The 17,897-nt window shown below is 35.3% G+C and overlaps 3 protein-coding genes and 2 long non-coding RNA genes across 8 annotated transcripts; 4 read left to right on the top strand and 1 right to left on the bottom strand.

Moving 5' to 3' along the window:
* The first annotated feature begins 533 nt into the window (after window positions 1-533).
* On the top strand, window positions 534-2,674 carry LOC111498970. Its single transcript, XM_023150370.1, has 8 exons — window positions 534-651; window positions 746-811; window positions 922-1,019; window positions 1,108-1,145; window positions 1,238-1,325; window positions 1,392-1,601; window positions 1,678-1,743; window positions 2,325-2,674. The coding sequence occupies exons 1-8, from the start codon at window positions 621-623 to the stop codon at window positions 2,499-2,501; spliced, it is 774 nt and encodes a 257-aa protein (XP_023006138.1). The 5' UTR covers window positions 534-620; the 3' UTR covers window positions 2,502-2,674.
* Window positions 2,675-3,284: 610 nt separating this feature from the next.
* On the bottom strand, window positions 3,285-6,765 carry LOC111498962 (probable linoleate 9S-lipoxygenase 5). The gene is made up of 9 exons (XM_023150361.1): window positions 6,674-6,765; window positions 6,046-6,620; window positions 5,727-5,967; window positions 5,307-5,642; window positions 5,125-5,210; window positions 4,929-5,036; window positions 4,558-4,862; window positions 4,212-4,475; window positions 3,285-4,117 (listed from the first exon to the last, which is right to left on the bottom strand). The coding sequence occupies exons 2-9, from the start codon at window positions 6,559-6,561 to the stop codon at window positions 3,349-3,351; spliced, it is 2,625 nt and encodes an 874-aa protein (XP_023006129.1). The 5' UTR covers window positions 6,562-6,620; window positions 6,674-6,765; the 3' UTR covers window positions 3,285-3,348.
* LOC111498972 lies at window positions 5,203-6,074 on the top strand. 2 transcript variants are annotated; one of them, XR_002720883.1, is made up of 3 exons: window positions 5,203-5,384; window positions 5,499-5,797; window positions 5,938-6,074. It is a non-coding gene; the product is annotated as an uncharacterized LOC111498972 (long non-coding RNA). The 2 variants fall into 2 exon arrangements; XR_002720884.1 differs by having other exon boundaries at window positions 5,739-5,797.
* Window positions 6,766-6,863: 98 nt separating the features above from the next.
* On the top strand, window positions 6,864-8,245 carry LOC111498973. Of its 2 annotated transcripts, none has more exons than XR_002720886.1 (3): window positions 6,864-7,118; window positions 7,235-7,385; window positions 8,020-8,245. It is a non-coding gene; the product is annotated as an uncharacterized LOC111498973 (long non-coding RNA). The 2 variants fall into 2 exon arrangements; XR_002720885.1 differs by having other exon boundaries at window positions 7,276-7,385.
* A 166-nt stretch (window positions 8,246-8,411) lies between these two features.
* Window positions 8,412-13,912, top strand: LOC111498967 (vacuole membrane protein KMS1-like). Of its 2 annotated transcripts, XM_023150367.1 has the most exons (9): window positions 8,412-8,595; window positions 8,700-8,838; window positions 9,406-9,617; window positions 10,682-10,760; window positions 10,919-11,206; window positions 12,532-12,689; window positions 12,928-13,044; window positions 13,187-13,366; window positions 13,441-13,912. In XM_023150367.1, exons 2-9 carry the CDS (start codon window positions 8,778-8,780, stop codon window positions 13,612-13,614), a joined length of 1,269 nt encoding a protein of 422 aa, XP_023006135.1. In that variant the 5' UTR covers window positions 8,412-8,595; window positions 8,700-8,777; the 3' UTR covers window positions 13,615-13,912. The 2 variants fall into 2 exon arrangements, with proteins under 2 accessions (XP_023006135.1, XP_023006134.1); XM_023150366.1 differs by having other exon boundaries at window positions 8,412-8,838.
* The last annotated feature ends 3,985 nt before the right edge of the window (window positions 13,913-17,897 follow it).

Here is a 17,897-nt window from a genome sequence, read left to right on the forward strand (position 1 = left end):
CTTTTAAGATGTCTAATATGTTCTTAAACTTGTAATTTAAAGAGTATTTAATAATTTATTAAAGTAGGGACCTAAAATATATATGATTATTATTATTATTTGTTTTTAAAAATGGAATCAATTTGGATTTTGGCAACCCAAAATCTCCCACGTGGGTGGTTGAGTTGGGTACGAAACTCCGAGTTGGACACGTGGTTCAGAACGGCGTAGGTTCGTCTCGTCCAGGCAGTTGTCAACATCAAACCGCGTGGCTGGGTCCCATTCCAACTCGGCACACCAATCCAGATAAATTAAAACCAACCAACCCACCCTAACCTAACCCTAACCTAAATCCACACCATATGCTTTAGCTCCGTACTGATTTATTTTTATTTATAATGTAAATAAATAAGTCGGGTTGTTATTATATTTTAAACCTTGATTTTTTAAAATTATAATAAAAATGAGGAGGCTGACTCAGCATGTTCACGCGCATCGTTATCCAAGCGCGTGTACCTTGCGCCTTTCCCTACATATTCCACTCGTATTCCCTCCCCTCTGCGCTCCCTCTGCTTCTCTCTTGCTTCTTCTGAACTCTCTGTTTTTCTCTGTTTTACTCTGTTTCGCCTCCATTTTCAGCCATGGCTTCTTCTTTGGATTGCCTCCTTTTCGGTAGCTTGTTATTGTTGTTGTTGTTGTTGTTGTTCTTCTCCTCCAAGATTTTAGGATTTAAGATTTAAGATTCTTACTCTGTTTTTTCATACAGATTTGGATGACACTCTGTACTCTTTCAGCACTGGAATTGCAGCTGCTTGCAAGAAAAACATCGAAGGTCTCTGAAAAATGTTTTGTTTCTTCATGTTCTTGTCGGGTTTTAAGGTTTAACAGTGATTTTGTCCAAATAACGTTTAAGATTTTGACTGGCGGCGTTGATTATCACAGATTTTCTCATCGAGAAATTTGGATTCCCGAAAACCCAAGCTCCGATTCTCCGGACAGAGCTTTTTAAAACATACGGCAGCACTCTGGCTGGTTTGCGAGTAATTTCCCGATCATTAACGAATTATAAAAAACATGCTCTGTTCTAAACTATACGCTAATTCTTTTGGGTAATTTGATTCTTTGCAGGCATTGGGATATGACATTCATGCCGATGATTACCATGAGTATGAGAATAAAAAACAAAAACCCACTTGTTTGGATTAAGACAAACAATGATCGTTAAATTTAATGTCTGGTTTGGTGTTTTGGGTTTCAGTTTCGTGCACGGGAGGCTGCCGTACGACCGGATAAAACAGGACTTTCAGCTCCGGCGTCTCTTGCTGACCATTCCGCAAAGAAAAATTGTAAGTTTGATTTTTCTGATGAAACATTTCTGATTTAAAATTGATAAATCTCTGTTTGATCCACAGATATTCACGAATTCCGACATGAAGCATGCGACCGAAGTGCTCGGTCGATTGGGCTTAGAGGGTTGTTTCGAGAAGATCATATGTTTCGAGACCATGAATCCAAATCTTCCGACGGCGACTCGGCCGAACGAGTTTCCGGTCGTTCTCAAGCCGTCGATGGACGCCATGAGAATCGCACTAGACGCCGCCGACATTGACCCCTGTCGTACGGTACGCCCGCCGTCATAAAATAAAATTTGCTGTAAAAATCAATCGTTTATTGATTTGTTTTGTTCGTTGTTCGCAGCTGTTTCTCGACGACAGCGTCCGCAACATCGCCGCCGGAAAAGCCATCGGCCTCCGTACCGTTCTGGTAAGAAATTTCCCCCTTCGCCTATTTTAAAACGGGTTAATTTCCTATTATTGTAACTACCACAATTATTTTCATATCTACTTTTCAAATATTTATTTTTACAATTAATTACATTTAATCGTCTCTACGTTTTAAACCTGAATCGATTATCTAAAATCGTTAGTTGGATCGATTCACCTATAAAAAAACGTGGGAATCTTTTAAATTTTCATATAATTTTAGAATTTAAAAGCGATCGTTCAAACTATTTTAATATAATTTCAAGCTCATGGGTCGAATAAATAAAAATTATTATTTTAAATTAAATAATTATTACGATGATAATATCATAAGTGATCAAGAAGATGTCCAAATGCTTCTCATTTAATGTGAAGTGGAGAATGAATTTATTCTAGTTATTGGAAAAAATATATATAATCTATTACACGTGGCGTCTTCTAATTTGTCCAAAAAGTACTCCGCCAAATGGGTGGGAACGTGGAATCGTCATCTTATCCATGTTCGATGTCACTCAAATAGTGGAGCCACGTCATCAATATCCACTCTAAAATAAATAATAAATTATTTTTGGTTAAATGAAGGTGGGAAAATCATCCAAGAGCAAGGAGGCGGATTATGCAGTGGAGACGGTGCATAATTTGGCACAAGTAGTTCCAGAGATACGGGTGACTATAGAATCAAACAATGGCAATGAAATGATGAATCGGAGTCGGAGCGAAGTTGATTTGGTTCTCATGGCAACAACTGTCGGTGCTTAGATTATGTAGTTGATATTACGCAATAATGGTGTTAGGTGGGACCCCGTTTTGTACATAGGTGGCCCTTTCTAATTAAATGCATCTCGATAGTCTTGTAACCTATCAAGCGCCCTAAAATTATTCCTCGTTGTAATAGTTAGGTGTATTAATAAATAAATGAAAATGTATTTTTAAGGCTATTGTTTTAGTTGTTTCAAGTAATATTTAAAGATGTCAGCTTTACTGTAAATAATATATTTTTAAAATGGGTATAAGAAAAGGAACTTGAGAGCTTTCACCCCATTGACTAAACAGATTAGGAGACATCATCATATTCCTCGTCCTATCTAATATATATATATATATAGAAAAATATGTATTACATTTTTAATGAAAATTATTTGGTAAATGAAGAAAAAAAAACATATATACAAAGATGAGAAAAAATTGTCTGTCAAAACTTTATCAGACAAATTTCTATTGGTAATTCAACTCAAATCCCATAAGAGACGGGGACGCTCCAATCCCATTAAATAGAACTGAAAATTTTAGAAGATTGAAATAAGAAACCGGGACGAAGATGGGAACGTGTCCTGCAGGTGTTTCTGGAACATCTATAATAAAAAAAATCCATAAATTAAAAAATATATAATTAATTCCTAGCTAAAAAATGGTTGTAGACCTTTTAAATTAATATTTTCTAATAAGTTTTTTAAAATATTTAATTTTTTCCTAGAAATTTATTAAATATTTAAAAATGGAATAAACTCAAAATTTTAAAATCAAACTTATAATTTAATTATATAAAACACAAGAACGAAGAATTTTGTTATTCAATTCAAGATCATCGAAATGAACGAAGGATGTTTCAGATCGAAACGCTATTTGGGATCCCTCTAGCATTGAGGCCTTCTTCCTCGTAGAAATTCGAGGTATTTGGGAACAGAAATGTGTACGGCAATTTCACCGGCCCAACTCGATTCTTCCATTTCTCATCCTTGTTCATCATCATAATCTTCTCTTCAATCTCCCGCAGCCGATTCCCAAATCTCTCAAACGCCGCCGCCGCTTCTTCATCGGATGTCCAATCCGGCGTATCTCTCTGCCCTAGATAAATCTCGTCCACCGAATGTCGAGATAAACTCTCAATCAGCGACACGCCGAGGAGTGTTTGTAGCTGCGCTGTTATCGTCTTCAAGTAAGCTAAATCCGGGTCCGTCTCCAGCTCTTTGAACTCCGGCGTTCCTGGTTCCGGCATGAAACGTCGGCTTACTGTTGGCCGGTTCGGGAGGTACCCGGCGTAGGAGTATTGCCCGAAGTTCACAGCGGCGTGTAGGGCTGATGCGATCCAAATTATGATGGTGCATGATTTGATTAGGTCTTCTCTTGTGTCCATTTTCGGCCACCATGGTTCGTCTTTCAAATCCCCATGCCCGACATTGCGAAGCTCTGTCCACCATGATTGAACTTCTGTATCTTCTTGAACCATTTCATCTGATTCGTAGTATAAAGAACAATATTCTATAACCCATTTCTCAATTGCAGACCAGATCTCGAGCCCATCGACGGCATAAGGATAATCCTCTATCAGAAGCTTGAGGCCATGGGGGCTACTTGGATCAGGAACCGCCACTCCTCTGCAAATAGGGTATGAGAATTTAATTTTCTAGTCATGTTTATGAAATTTAGGAATATGAGAAATTTATTTTGGCTGAAATGAACACAACCCACCTCTTGATTAGATCAGTTGGGAGTGCATGGTCTGTGAATACCCAGTTTCTATAAAGAACTGCTGACATTTCCATGGCATATTTTCCTGGGAATACAGTGCTTTCGAGAATTCCACCAGCATTTATGAGAATTTGTCTAGCCATGGCGTTAATGTTCATTGTGTCCTTGAAATGTGGGTGAAGAAGCTTGTAGATTGGGTGCATAACACTTACTTGTCTGTTTGTTGCAATGATGAATGGCTCTATCACGGCATGAGTGTTCAGCCTGTAAATGCAGTAAATTAGTCGAGGAAGATAATCAATCCTGTATGTTGTTTTGATTGTTCTAGGATTTTATGTTACAATACCAATGGCTGATCAACTGGTGATAACCAGAATCATTCACGGTGACATAAGCTTTAGCCAACTGCCAAACCGATCCCTCGACACCGCTTTCTGCAGGAGTGAAAACTTTGCTCACAGCTCCATGATGATCACCTTGTGGGTGTGGCAGGCTTAGTTCCATAGCTAATGGCTTCAAGATGCCATTGTCCTGCAGAAGGAAGAGTGTTCGGGTAGCGTATGTCTTTGTGGATGTCGAGTTTATTCTACTGATGTATGGCATCAGTGAATCATGATGATCCAGAATGAAAAGCTTGTTCATGTCCAAAGCCTGATCATCAAGAAACATAAGATCAAGATATGCCGTTTAAGGAGATGAATGAAGTATGTGCAATACCTGATGAACAGTGAGCCCATTCAAGTGCTCTGCTATGTGTTCTTCTGTAATGGAACTATTCTGCTTCCCATATGTTTTAGAATCCAACTTGCTGACTGGAGGGAACTCCTAGAGAGCAACATTTTAAAGTGAATTATGAATGAAATGAGCCTCGGGAATCTAGTAAACGATGTTATGGATATGAAGCGTGTCGTACTTCGAGTCGACGAATGACGACCGGGTTAACTCCAGCAAGCATTTCTCGACCGAACTCCTCGTCTGTCCTCCAAGCTGTTTTGCTCTCTGGAATTAGTGTAATTTAGCGTTCTATTAGATCATTTCGAAAGCTCGACGTCGTAGAGTTCGATCTGAGTGAGAGCGTAGACTATATTTGCATACCTTTGATCACATCAGGCACGGGAAACTTCAGAAACTGGCGGCCGTCGGAACGCATCAGCTCCCTAAACAGCTGCCAAGGTACCAGCTCCCTCACGCTGCCTAGTATTTCATTTGGTAGAGTTATTCCTCCTTCATAAAGATTCATAACATCTTGAAAGGAATCAAACTCATTAACATTTTTGTCACATAAAGATTTGATCTCTGGGAGCAATGCCTGAACAATGGACTTCAAACCGTAAGCTAGAAAATCCGAGAATTTCAGGTTCCGAAACTGCTCGTCTCTTGGCACGTAAACGTCTAAACTCAACAGAGGCAACCTACATTCGCAGCATGGATCTGTAAAACACGACCAAGTCAATGATCTAACAAGTTTGCTAGCAACCCACATGATAGAATTGATTGAAAGTTCATAATCTGAACCTGTTTTTGCAGGTTTTCGACCGGTTCGTCCTCTTCGAGGATAAGGAAACTCGCCCGAGCCGCCAAGAACGGTACGTACATACTTCTTTCCCGAGTCTGGCATTCCAAGATCATTGTAGTAAGCATAGTCATAAACTCTGTCCCACTCCTTAAGCTCTCCAACGCCATTCCCACGGAGATTAACAAGCTCTTCTTCTCTGTATTTCCGCAGTGGCTCAGGCGTTTCACTTGGAAGATAACTCTAACAAAATCATTTCATGGGTTTAGAATCAAAATTTTGTGAACCCAAAATGAAGAATCTAAGCAGACCAAATGTTACCTTGTTGGAGAAAAAGACACGGTCGTAAGAATATCGATGAACAGGGTAAACCCAAGAATTGCAGACGAAATGAACAGAGCCGCCATGGCCGGGAACATCCTGCAAAGTCACTGTCTTCAAGTAAAACTGGCTCCGATGATTGTTTCTAATGATGAAAGCTTCCGGTACTCCCATCCTCTCCTCCCATTCAAAGAAGACTCTCAGCTCAATCTCCTCGGCCGTTAATGACGGCGTCACCGTCGTTGTCCACTTCTCCAGTTTCCCCACTCCTAATCTTTCTCCTGAATCGGGCGGATTCGAGCTGATGAGCTGAATGGAAACGCCATTTCCAAAGAAATCATGAACTCGATCGAGAATCGAAGCCTTAACATCTTTGAAGTCGAGGAGACATTTTTTCATAATCACCACTGAGCCTCTAATTCTCTTCCCTCGGCCATAGCCGAACTTCATCAAGTTTCTGGAGAAAAACTCCTCCAAGAGCTTCTGAAGCATCTCCACGCTAGGACAGACACCCATTGTTTTAAAACCAAATTCAACTGAAAGAGAGCAATGAAAGAAGAAGCCTGCAAAAATGGCAGCCCCTTTTGTTGCAGTGCTTTCTTCTTCAAGAAGAAGAAGAGAAAAATGGGTGAGGGAGAACAACAAAATTACTGGATTGATTGGAAGCTCTCTGTCGGGTGTTGCATTGCATTTAACCGAAGTAAAACAGAGCACTAATGAAATTAATTATTATTATTTTTTAATATTACTTTATATTTCAAAATTTTTATAAATGACTATGATAAAATTTTCCTTTTCAAAATGTTACATTAGAATTTTCTTTAACGTGGAGATTAAGGAATGGTTTAGAGATAAATCACATATTAGACCTATTATTTAATTTTTTTTTTTTTTTTTTTAAAAAAAAGTTATTAAGCTTTGCCTCCATGGGAGGATAGTGTAGGATACCCTCCTTTTTTCTTGTCACCCACGGAAAGCATATTAGGGTTTATTTAACATGTGAGGTCCCGTCGGGGAGGAGAAAGAAACATTTCTTTTAAGAGTGCTCTAATAAAATTGTGAGACTAATTATGGTACGTATCATACCAATATATTATTTAATTATCATGATTATGAATATTATTTTAAAAAGGGTGTAGAAGTAATTTCAAATTAAAGAAAATAAATGAAAGTTTATTATTTTCAAAAGGTAATATTGAAAATATTTGTTTCTATTTTGGGTGGGCCTAGGCCCAAGTGGCGATAAAGGACAATCCAGTATGGACAAGCAAGATACTCTGATGCTCCTACAATTCATTTGGGCTTAGTTTTGGTCGGCCCAAAAGTTCGAGAGTTCAGAGGTTTATTTTTATTTTTTTTATTATTATTATTTTGTGCTCCCATTGATTGTACCAACCCTAAATTATAAGAGTAATAATTAAATAATTGGTTGATAAATTATAATTATTTAATAATTAGCTAGTTTAATGATGAAGAAGCTTGAGATTAATTATACTTATAATTAATTAACTTTTATTATTCTTATTTGAATAGTAAACCTTCCGAGATAATTAATGGTTCTAAAAAATTTACAATTGTTAAAATTTATTTAACGAACTTTTTTTTTTATTATATAAAATTTTCATTAATTAATTTTTAAAAAATTTATGAGTATTTAATTTTCATTTAAATATATTTTTATTCATAGTATTACAGGTCCCCTTCCCAAGTTGGGTATTCCGTGCGAGAAAACTACAATACTTTATTTCGTGACTTTCCTTATTTGACCATTTTCCATTTAATTAAAATTTTAATAACAATATTTCGATTTATTCCCAACTCTTTATTTTAAATTCATTAAGTTACAAATTTATTATTGTATAAATATAAATTTTAATATTTTAGTATATTCTTAATCTATTAAACTATACTAGAATACAAAATAATTATTTTTTTTCACAAAAATAAATATATATGACTTTTTTAAAATAACAGGAGTCAAAATCGACCAGTGACATGATTGGGATAAGCTTCATCGTCGAGAGAATAATCCAGATCACCTTCTAAGACTCATAAATGACGCTCGTAACTTGGGCTCATCATACTATACTCAAGGAAAAACAAGCCGTTTACCTTTTAGTAGCTACCAATTCACTGAGTTAATTGTCCCCCTTTCTTGGTCGTATTTATCGGTATATAGTAAAAAATATTAATACAATTTTTAAAAGTTCAAGTTTATTTGTTAATAGTAAATATAATATCTATATTTATATTTTAGTTTTAACAATATTGAAATTTTATTTAAAAAAATTAAAATTTTTGTATTGTTTATTTTTTTTTATTATTACATAACGTTTTAATTACATTTACCAAGAAACAATCTGACAAACATTTTCTCAAAATTGGGGGAAAATAAATATCGATCGAGGAAAGAACCAAAGATTCGATCTTGGAGGGGCGAATGAAGACGCGATAAACTCTGCAGAGAGGATTTTCGTTCCAAAAACGCCTTTGATTTCCCTCTCTTTCTCTCTCTCTATCCTCCCTTTGTTTTCCGATCTTCAAGAACAGGTGCTGGATTTTGAATTTTTGCTATCTGTTTTTTCCTCTCGATTCTCGTCATGATGTTTGTCGATCTCTGATCTAGATGTTACCATTTTTTTTTTTAATACAAGAGATTACGATAGCAAGTAGATTTTTTTTTCTCTCCGTTTTCTCCCTTTCGATACGGTCTTCCAATTGCTGTTCGCGGAATGGGGACTGTTGAAGAAGCAGCTTCCATTACTTCTCATGATTCTGAAGTATCCATTTCAGGCAAGTATTCCTGTCTCTCGTAATTTATCTTTTGTTCGGCCGAAGCATTGATACAAGAAAAGTTGAAGGAAATTAGGGCCTTCTAATTTGGAAGCTTGTTTTAATCATTTAGTATTTCATTGATAGATTTTGATGCTAAGACTCGTATCTGCAAGAAGGGTAGTTGATGTTGTAATTGGAGCCTTATGTTTATATATTGTTTATATTGTCATTATTGTTAACTTTTTAGAGAGAATTGAGGCTGGTGATTGGCTGAACTGTGTTAATGAAGTGAAATGCATTTGTTAATGCGTGGTAAGGGGCTTTGATTGATTGGCTTTACTGGTTAATTGCAAACAAGCGTGGAAACATGAATATTAGTTCCGGATCTATTGGAGTTTCAAAACTGAAATGCATTTGTGCCTTGCTTCTTCAGTTCAATTTGTGTCCACGGATTTACTGTTTTAGTTGTTGCTTTCACTTGAGTTTTTATGGAACTAACGAGAACGCATATTCTCTCGTATTCAACCTAACTTGGGATCGTTCACATTGGATTTTATTACCTAATGAAGTTACCATACTTTGCAGAGCTACGTAGAAAGCAGAAGGAAGAACTTGAAAATTTGACATTGGTGACTCAACCATTCAAAACATTGAAGTTTTTCATTTTGGGTGTTCTTCAATATAGCAAACACTCGATTGCATACATTTTAGCGAAAGGTGGTTGGTTTTTGCTCTTACACTTGATTATTGGGGTAGCTGGAATTTTGATTTTGACTATCGAAGGGCCACATGAGAAGGTATCTCTGCCTGTTTGTATTCATGTTAGCTTCAGATTTTCACTTATTTCAACACTGTGTGTGTATTTATGCATCTGCAAGTTTTACTTTATTTTGGATAAACCATGATAGTCTGTTCCTGCTGAAATGTGGAAGCATCTTTGTGATTCGATACGGTATATTAGTATGGCAGCCTTCTGGATGTATATTCTATATTTTATCGACATTTTTCTAGGTTTATGATATTGTTTTATGATATTGCCTTATGATATTGTTTTATCATGGATGCCTACGAGTGATGTTTTGTAACGGCCCAAGTCCACTGCTAGCAGATATTGCCCACAAGGTTTTTAAAACGCGTCTACTAGGGAGAGGTTTCCAACCCTTATAAAGAATGCTTTGTTCCCCTCTCCAACCGACGTCAGATCTTACATGTTCCATGAAGAAAAGTCGTGTATTTAAATTTCTGCCTATTTGTGTAGGCTCTTGAGAGATACTATATTTATAGCTTTGAAAATTCTGCCACAAAGTTTATACACCACATGTATAATCGATGAGGTTGGGGCTTGCACTATTTTGTGGGGGCTTTGGGGGAAACAACAAAATCTTTAGAAGATAGTGAGAGTTCTTATGGCTGTTTTTGGTCCTTTGTTAGATTCCCTGTTTCTCCTTGGGCCTTTGTTTCGAGGCTTGTTTGTAACTATTTAGTTTGGAGACGTCTCCTTTTTGTGGACTTCTCCTTCTTTTGTATGCCCATGTATTCTTTCATTTTATCTGAATGAAAGTCAAGTTTCTTCGTTAAAAAAAAAAGAAAAAAAAGAAAAATCAAATCCAGTATAAATGCCATATTACAGAAGAGATTGAAACTTGTAAGTATTTAGAGGAATTGTTAAGATGGTGGATAGAGAAGAGATGTAGGATGTCCTAATCAAACTGTTCTTCATAAACTACCTTGTTCCTCCTTTATATTCAGGAAGTCGATTTATTTCTGTTCTTGACATTATTGGCTTTTTCCTATTGATTCGTCCACTGCCTTCCAGTTTTGAGGCAATCATTTTATCAAATAAATCCTCTGTGTTTTGCAGCATGTTGAGGAGATTGTGAAATACTTTGACTACGGCTTGTGGTGGGTGATCCTTGGAGTTGCATCATCAATTGGTCTTGGTAATTAATGTTGTTTGGTTTAAATGATGGTTAGCAATGCTGATTATTGCTGCTTCTTTGAAAAGGCAACATTTTTCTATGATATTTAGATTGCATCTTTCTGTTATGATCAAGATTGTATTTAGTGTATTATTTCACTCCCTATCATTTACTTTCAGGGTCTGGTCTGCATACTTTTGTCCTTTATCTTGGGCCTCACATTGGGTTTTTCACAATAAAGGCGGTGCAGTGTGGTCGAGTGGACTTGAAGAGTGCCACTTATGACACAATACAATTGAAAAGAGGCCCATCGTGGCTCGAGAAGGATTGTTCAGAATTTGGACCTGCAGTTTTCACATCACGAGTCCCACTCAGCAGCATATTGCCAATGGTTCAGATAGAGGCAATTCTGTGGGGTATTGGGACCGCCCTAGGAGAGCTTCCTCCTTATTTTATCTCAAGGGCAGGTATGAGAAAATAAGTACCTATTGGTATTCCTAAAAGTTATAATGTCAATTCCTCCTTATTTTCTAGTGATGTTTACATGATTCTTGATAATGGAGGTGATATCATTCATTCCTCTTGAATGATAATAGATGGTATAGAAGCACGAGTATGAATAAATCTATTCGAACTTTGTGAACATGTTGATTACTTTAGTTGAATGTCTGTTGTGATCTGAAATGGTTCAAACTTCTTTGTGATCTTTTTCCCAATGGGAGAGACAAATTCTTGATATATCATCTAATATACGATGCATTAAAATTTTTTTAACATATCGATTACTATAGTTGAATGTTTACTGCGATCTTAAATATTTCAAACTTTTTTGTGATCTTTTACCAATTGGAGATGTAAAATTCTTTCTCACTACTACAGCCTTTTCGTGATATTAATAATTGGAAAGGTCTCCTCTAGTTTGCGCTGGGTGGCGAATCCCTCTTCTCCTATCTAATCAATGATATGCTATCATGGGAAGGAACTATTGGGCAAGACATTTGGCTTCAAGGTCATCGTGCAGTTAGTTTTAGCTTATGATTAATTGGTTTAGAGATCTCATATTGGTTAGAGAGGGGAATGAAACATTCTTTATAAGGGTGTGGAAACCTCTCTTTAGTAGATGCGTTTTAAAAACCTCGAGGGGAAGCCCGAAAGAGAAAATCCAAGGAGGACAATATCTATTCGCTGTGGGCTTGGATTGATACAAATGGTATCAAAGCCAGGCACTGAGTGGTGTGCCAGCGAGGACGCTAGACCCCTAAGGGGTGGATTGTAAGATCCCACATTGGTTGGAGAGGAAAGTGAAGTGTTCCTTATAAGTGTATGGAAACCTCTCCTTAGTAGACATGTTTTAAAACTATGAGGCTGACAGCGATACATAACGAGTCAAAGCGGACAATATCTGCTAGCGGTGGGGCTTGGATGGTTACAATTGGTATTGGAGCCAGACACGGGGCGATGTGCCAAGGAGGAGGCTGAACCCCGAAGGGGAGTGGACACTAGGCATTGTGCCAGCGAGGACTTCTTTTTTAAACCTTTCTTTTGTCAAGATGATGATAGAGAATTATGAAGGAGCAGAAACTGTATTGACAAACCGGAGCTCGCTCTAGTTTTTAATTTGAACTTTGCGATCAGTGCTATGTTTTAGATCAACAATACGAGTCTGTGAACTGAAATAGTCCAATCGCAAAATAACATGTTCTAGTATGTTTATTGTTTTGCTGCTGTACTGTTCTTGGCATTGCTGTTATGCTTTTCATATCTGTTCAAATATATTTCTTCCATTATGCAGCTCGCCTCTCCGGTGGCAGATCAGAAGCAATGGAAGAACTAGATGCCTCTTCGAGGGAAACTAATGGATTCATTCCAACATACTTAAATAGAGTGAAGCGATGGTTCCTTTCACACGCTCAACATTTGAATTTCCTTACTATTCTACTGCTTGCTTCGGTTAGTCAAGACTTTATTCTTTCATGTTTCTTTGCCACTGCTTGCTAGTTTCATGTGATTTTTCTCCCTTCATCTTAAGTTGTTCAAAGGAACACATTCACGCCTACCCGCCTCGGTTATTAAACATCTTATTCGATTTTCGAGAGTTGTCTAGTGGGATAAAATTTCACGTAAGCTAGTCTTAATGCCTGGATTTGTTCAGAGAAATGAAAGTACGTGCATTTCTGCTATCTTTCAGGTTCCAAATCCACTGTTTGACTTGGCGGGCATTATGTGTGGACAATTCGGGATTCCTTTCTGGGAATTCTTTTTCGCTACGCTGGTCGGAAAAGCAATTATCAAAACTCACATCCAGGTTTGTAAAGGTTCTATATCTTGACTTGGTTTGCAAGGAGCTAAGTTGTTATCAATCTATAAACTTCTGCACTTTCTGAACGCCACTCACTCCCTTCTACATCCTTTGATAGCTCGCTCTGTGTTTATCATGTCCTGTGCAGACCATTTTCATCATTGCCGTTTGCAACAATCAACTTCTTGATTGGATAGAAAACGAACTAATATGGATACTCAGCTTCGTGCCTGGATTTTCATCGGTCTTGCCCGAGCTCATTTCCAAGCTCAATGCAATCAAAGCTAAGTATCTGAAAGCGCCATCTCATGCGGCCACTAATGTCAAGGTAACTCTCTGAACATCCTATTGATCTGTTTGCCTGAGCTTGTCTCTGCTAAAATGGGCCATTGTCACATTCAGGCCAAATGGGATTTCTCAGTTTCATCCATCTGGAACACTATAGTATGGCTCATGATCATGAACTTCTTTGTCAAGATTATGACTTCAACTGCCCAAAGGTACTTGAAGCAACAGCAAGATGAGGAGCTGACTGCGTTGACGAACAAAGTTCCTGCATTGGCATGCTCGAATTAACCCGGTTCTAACGTCCTCTCTTTTATCACTCATATACTTTACTAAGATTTAGCATCAACTGTTTCGATTCGAGTAATCGAGGATATGTCAGGAGAGAAGAAACATTGTTTTAGAAAGCTGTTTAGAATAGGAAAGGTGCTATCCATGATATGTAGTGTCATAAACCCAGTTCTGATTGGGGGGAGGGAACAGTTACTTTGGGTAATTATATTAATTTACCCACTGTTAGTTAACCATTGGAAACATTGGAACATACATCATTATTCATTCTTAATCCCAGACATATTGTGATTCATTACTGCCTAAATCACTCATTTTTATTTTTGAAGCGTTCTAAAGCTACTTTTGGAGTAGAAGAACGATGAATGAAAAGTTTATGTAATGGAACATCGTTCTTTTAGATTCATCTAAGTTTCTTGGATCATGGTCATTGTCTAATCGCTCATTTTTATTTTTGAAGCGTTCCAAAGCTACTTTTTGAGTAGAAGAACGTTGAATAAACAGTTGACATGGTGGAACATCGTTCATTTAGATTCATCTAAGTATCTTGGGCCACGGTCATAGTCTGATCGTTCATTTTTATTTTTGAAGCGTTCCAAAGTAATTTTTAGAGTAGAAAAACGTCGAATGGAAAGTTGACGGGATGGAACTCGATCTTTTAGATTTATCCAAGTATCTCGGGTGACGGTCACCTCAACTTTTGAGCAAAATTTGAGGAGTGCATATAATATATATATATATATATATTATATAGTTTAGCGTGATTCCAGGTGATTTCATGTGGGAGAGATGAAGAGTTGGTTCTGAAATTTGTCTTATATTATGAGTTGTATTTACCCTTTTTATTTAATTATTTGGTCACCAATCATGCCCTCTGATCTGATGACCTAAACAAAGATGCTGTTTTCTGCACATAAAACAATTTAGTATTAGATCTCCTAAACGGCTATCAATTAGACACGTCATTTTTTTTTTTACTTTTTTTTTTAATTTATAAAAATTGATTAAAATAATAATAATAGTAACAATAATTTTCATACGACCAATTCCAATCGACTCCGTTGGTGTGCAAACAGTAGGAATTGAAGCTTTAACAATTCAACCATGGATGCTTAGTGTCATAGTCGTACTTGTTCAAGGCGTATTGTCTATGGTCGCATATTGGACGTCCCGATCATGCTTGTCCATAGCCACATGCCTGCTCCAAACCCCTTTTACATGCTTTCATCTTAGATAAATGTTTACTATCTCATGTTGTGTCCAATATAGGGATGTATAGCCGTTCATCAAAATCATGTTCATATCTATCAAGGCTAAAATGCCCCAAAATGTGCTACAGGGGGATAATTAGCTGTCACTTTTTCTTACTTGGTTATATGCTATCAAACCTGTCGTTGTTGCCTAATCACTTTTAGCTTATAACATTACAGTTTTTCAAATTGTCTCTCTCAAATATGACTCGAGTCTCGAACATACACCGACATTGTTTGTAAAGTCTGAATTTCTCACGGCTGACTTGTTAGTTTAGTTAGAACAAGTGTCGTACAATCACTATCTTACTGATGCAAGAGTGCGATTGTGACATTTAGCGAGAATCCTCATACGTGGCGAATAACCGAATTCCAATTGAAATGAAATCTTTAGGATAAAAGGACATCAATTTAAATTCCCGTTTTTCTCGACCGATAAAAATACCATATAAATATATTTCTAAAATGATGCTAAAATAAATTGTAATAATTATTTTATTGAAAGAATAATATGAATGATTATTGAATTTTTCCAATTACCCAAAGTGGAGAGCTTTGGTGATTTCATTGTCAAGAAGCACTAATAATATTAGCAACAAAATTATAAAAATCCAATGACACAATAATATCTAAATAAATAAATAATTAATTCCAACTATTTAGCTGATGTGTCTCATGCTACCACAGAATCCTAATAATTATAATCCAACTAGTTGGTCGTCCATTTGAATTTGACTTATTTAACCGCTCAAATCTACCGTTAATAAATATTGTCCATTTTGACTCGTTATATATAACCGTCAGACCTTACCATTTGAATTTGAAATATTTTCATTTTTTCTCCAACCAACGTGAAATCTCAATTTAATTAAAAAACTTAAACAATTTTGAAATTCCAAAAATATTTTTAAAAATAAATGTTTCGTATAAAAAAAAAGAAATTCACTTTACAAAAGTATAATTGAAATATGAGTAAAGTTGAAGGATATTTTAGTAAAAGTTGAAATTTCGGGATGGGTGTGGGGACCACGAAAAAAAAAATGGTAAGGTCAGCATCTATTTAATCTGGACCATTGGATTGATAATTAAAATATATATATATATAAAATGAGAGTGTGGATATTTATTTATTTTTTAATTTTTATAAGATAATATAATGTAGGAAAATGTAAATGTTATTTGAAAATAAATAAAGAAATAATATAAAGTAATGTTGAAATTGCGGGCCCCACCCCTTCAAAATTTTATTAAAAAAAAAACATTTCTGGAAGTAGGACCCACTTTTCACCCCTTATATATATATATATATATATATATATATATATATATATATATTGTTTAAATAAATAAATATGTTATCCCCAACATATTGGATGCCCATTTCTTAAAGTCATCTCATCTCCACCGTCCGATCTCTCTCTCTCTCTCTCTCTCTCTCTCATGATTGTGATAATAAAAATAGAATAATTAAAGCCAATTTTGCCTCCAAAATGTCCATTATTTTTTTTTTTTATAAAAATGCTTAATTAAGTAAATGTTAAATAAAATATATTTTTAAAAAATAACGGATTAGATTCATAATTAGGGTTTAAATATTTAAAAAGTATAATTTTTAGCATTTATAATATTATTTTTTTTAACGGAAAAGTATTTGTTTTGAAAATGATAAAGAAATAATAAATTTTTTTTTTAAAATTTTATTTGATAAATTAATGAGGCTATAAATGGAGATATGGTGTGCCCACAAAAAGTGTACATAAGTAATTAATAATGATTTTGAGGTATGACTTTTAAACTATACAAATGGGTGTGGAGAAGCCTATTAAAAAGCTTTCATTTTTTTTTTTTTTTAATTCTACCGGTCCCACCACTAGCACATATTGTCTGCTTTAGCTTATTACATATCATAGTCAGGTTCACGGTTTTAAAATACATTTACAAAGAAGAAATTTTCATACCCTTATAAGGAACGCTTTGTTCCCTTTTCAACTGATGGGATCTCACAATCAAACCCCATGCTAGTAGATATTGTCCGTTTTGGCCCATTACATATCGTCGTCAGCCTTACGGTTTTAAAATACGTTTATTAGGGAGAGATTTTCACACCCTTATAAGGAATGTTTCGTTCCCCTGTCCAACTGATGTGGGATCTCATGTTAATTGATTTAAAATTTGGATTCGGCACCATAACCTCGCCATTCTCATACATCTCATATGACATGGCCACATTACCAACTTGTTTTGAATTGTTTCGAAAACTAAACACTATCCCCACAAACAAACATAAATTCTTTTAACATGTTTTGTCATCAGTTACACGTTCAAAGGAAAATCCCTAAAAGGCTATCCAACGTAGAATTACTGTAAGTTACATACAATTAATTTTAGGGTTCCTATGATCAAGTCACTTAAAAAGAAGGTTCACTTGGAACCTTCATTCTGACTCATTCACTCAAACGTGGCATCTTACTGCAAAGTCAGTGGTTTCGATAACATTCTTTTTTATAGAAAAAAAAAAAAGAATGGAATTATTTAAATGATTGTCAAAAGAATCATAAAGCTTAATTTTAAATTATTTTTTGTTTTGTTTGTTTTAGAGTAAAGTTTCTTTAATTCACCTTTTCAACATTCTTTATTTATTTATTATTATTATTAGAAGTTTCTAGCCTTTATATATATATATATATATTAATAGAGATTATTTTTCAAATTCATAGACCAAAACTTTGACTTAAAGTTAGGCAAACCTTCCACCGAATTTTAAAATTATTAAATAAGTTTGATTTAAATAATGTATGAAGCCTTTTATAATTATTTTCATCTAATTATTTATTTATTTATTTATTTATATTTATATTTTATTTTGAATACTAAATAGTTTCATATTATTTAATTAATTTCTGAATTCACTTTATATAATTATTATTTTACAATATCATATAATTATATAATGAAAAAAAAAAACTTTTAATTAAAAATAGAATCCAAAAAAAAAAAAAAAAAAAAAAAAAAAAAAAAAAAAAAAAAAAAAAA

Source organism: Cucurbita maxima, unplaced genomic scaffold (assembly GCF_002738345.1).
Source record: "Cucurbita maxima cultivar Rimu unplaced genomic scaffold, Cmax_1.0 Cma_Scf00026, whole genome shotgun sequence".
Taxonomy (NCBI): Eukaryota; Viridiplantae; Streptophyta; class Magnoliopsida; order Cucurbitales; family Cucurbitaceae; genus Cucurbita; species Cucurbita maxima.

What these genes read in the sequence shown, in the direction of transcription:
- LOC111498970 (XM_023150370.1), top strand. Translation starts at nt 621, where the DNA reads ATGGCTTCTTCTTTGGATTGCCTCCTTTTCG. An exon ending in TTGCAAGAAAAACATCGAAG is followed by an intron (nt 812 to 921) that starts GTCTCTGAAAAA and finishes TGATTATCACAG; the next exon opens with ATTTTCTCATCGAGAAATTT. An exon ending in TCGGCCTCCGTACCGTTCTG is followed by an intron (nt 1,744 to 2,324) that starts GTAAGAAATTTC and finishes GGTTAAATGAAG; the next exon opens with GTGGGAAAATCATCCAAGAG.
- LOC111498962 (XM_023150361.1), bottom strand. Translation starts at nt 6,561, where the DNA reads ATGGGTGTCTGTCCTAGCGTGGAGATGCTTCAGAAGCTCTTGGAGGAG. An exon ending in GTGTCTTTTTCTCCAACAAG is followed by an intron (nt 5,968 to 6,045) that starts GTAACATTTGGT and finishes TGATTTTGTTAG; the next exon opens with AGTTATCTTCCAAGTGAAAC. An exon ending in TCGAAAACCTGCAAAAACAG is followed by an intron (nt 5,643 to 5,726) that starts GTTCAGATTATG and finishes CGTGTTTTACAG; the next exon opens with ATCCATGCTGCGAATGTAGG.
- LOC111498967 (XM_023150366.1), top strand. Translation starts at nt 8,778, where the DNA reads ATGGGGACTGTTGAAGAAGCAGCTTCCATTACTTCTCATGATTCTGAA. An exon ending in TCGAAGGGCCACATGAGAAG is followed by an intron (nt 9,618 to 10,681) that starts GTATCTCTGCCT and finishes TGTGTTTTGCAG; the next exon opens with CATGTTGAGGAGATTGTGAA. An exon ending in TTATTTTATCTCAAGGGCAG is followed by an intron (nt 11,207 to 12,531) that starts GTATGAGAAAAT and finishes TCCATTATGCAG; the next exon opens with CTCGCCTCTCCGGTGGCAGA.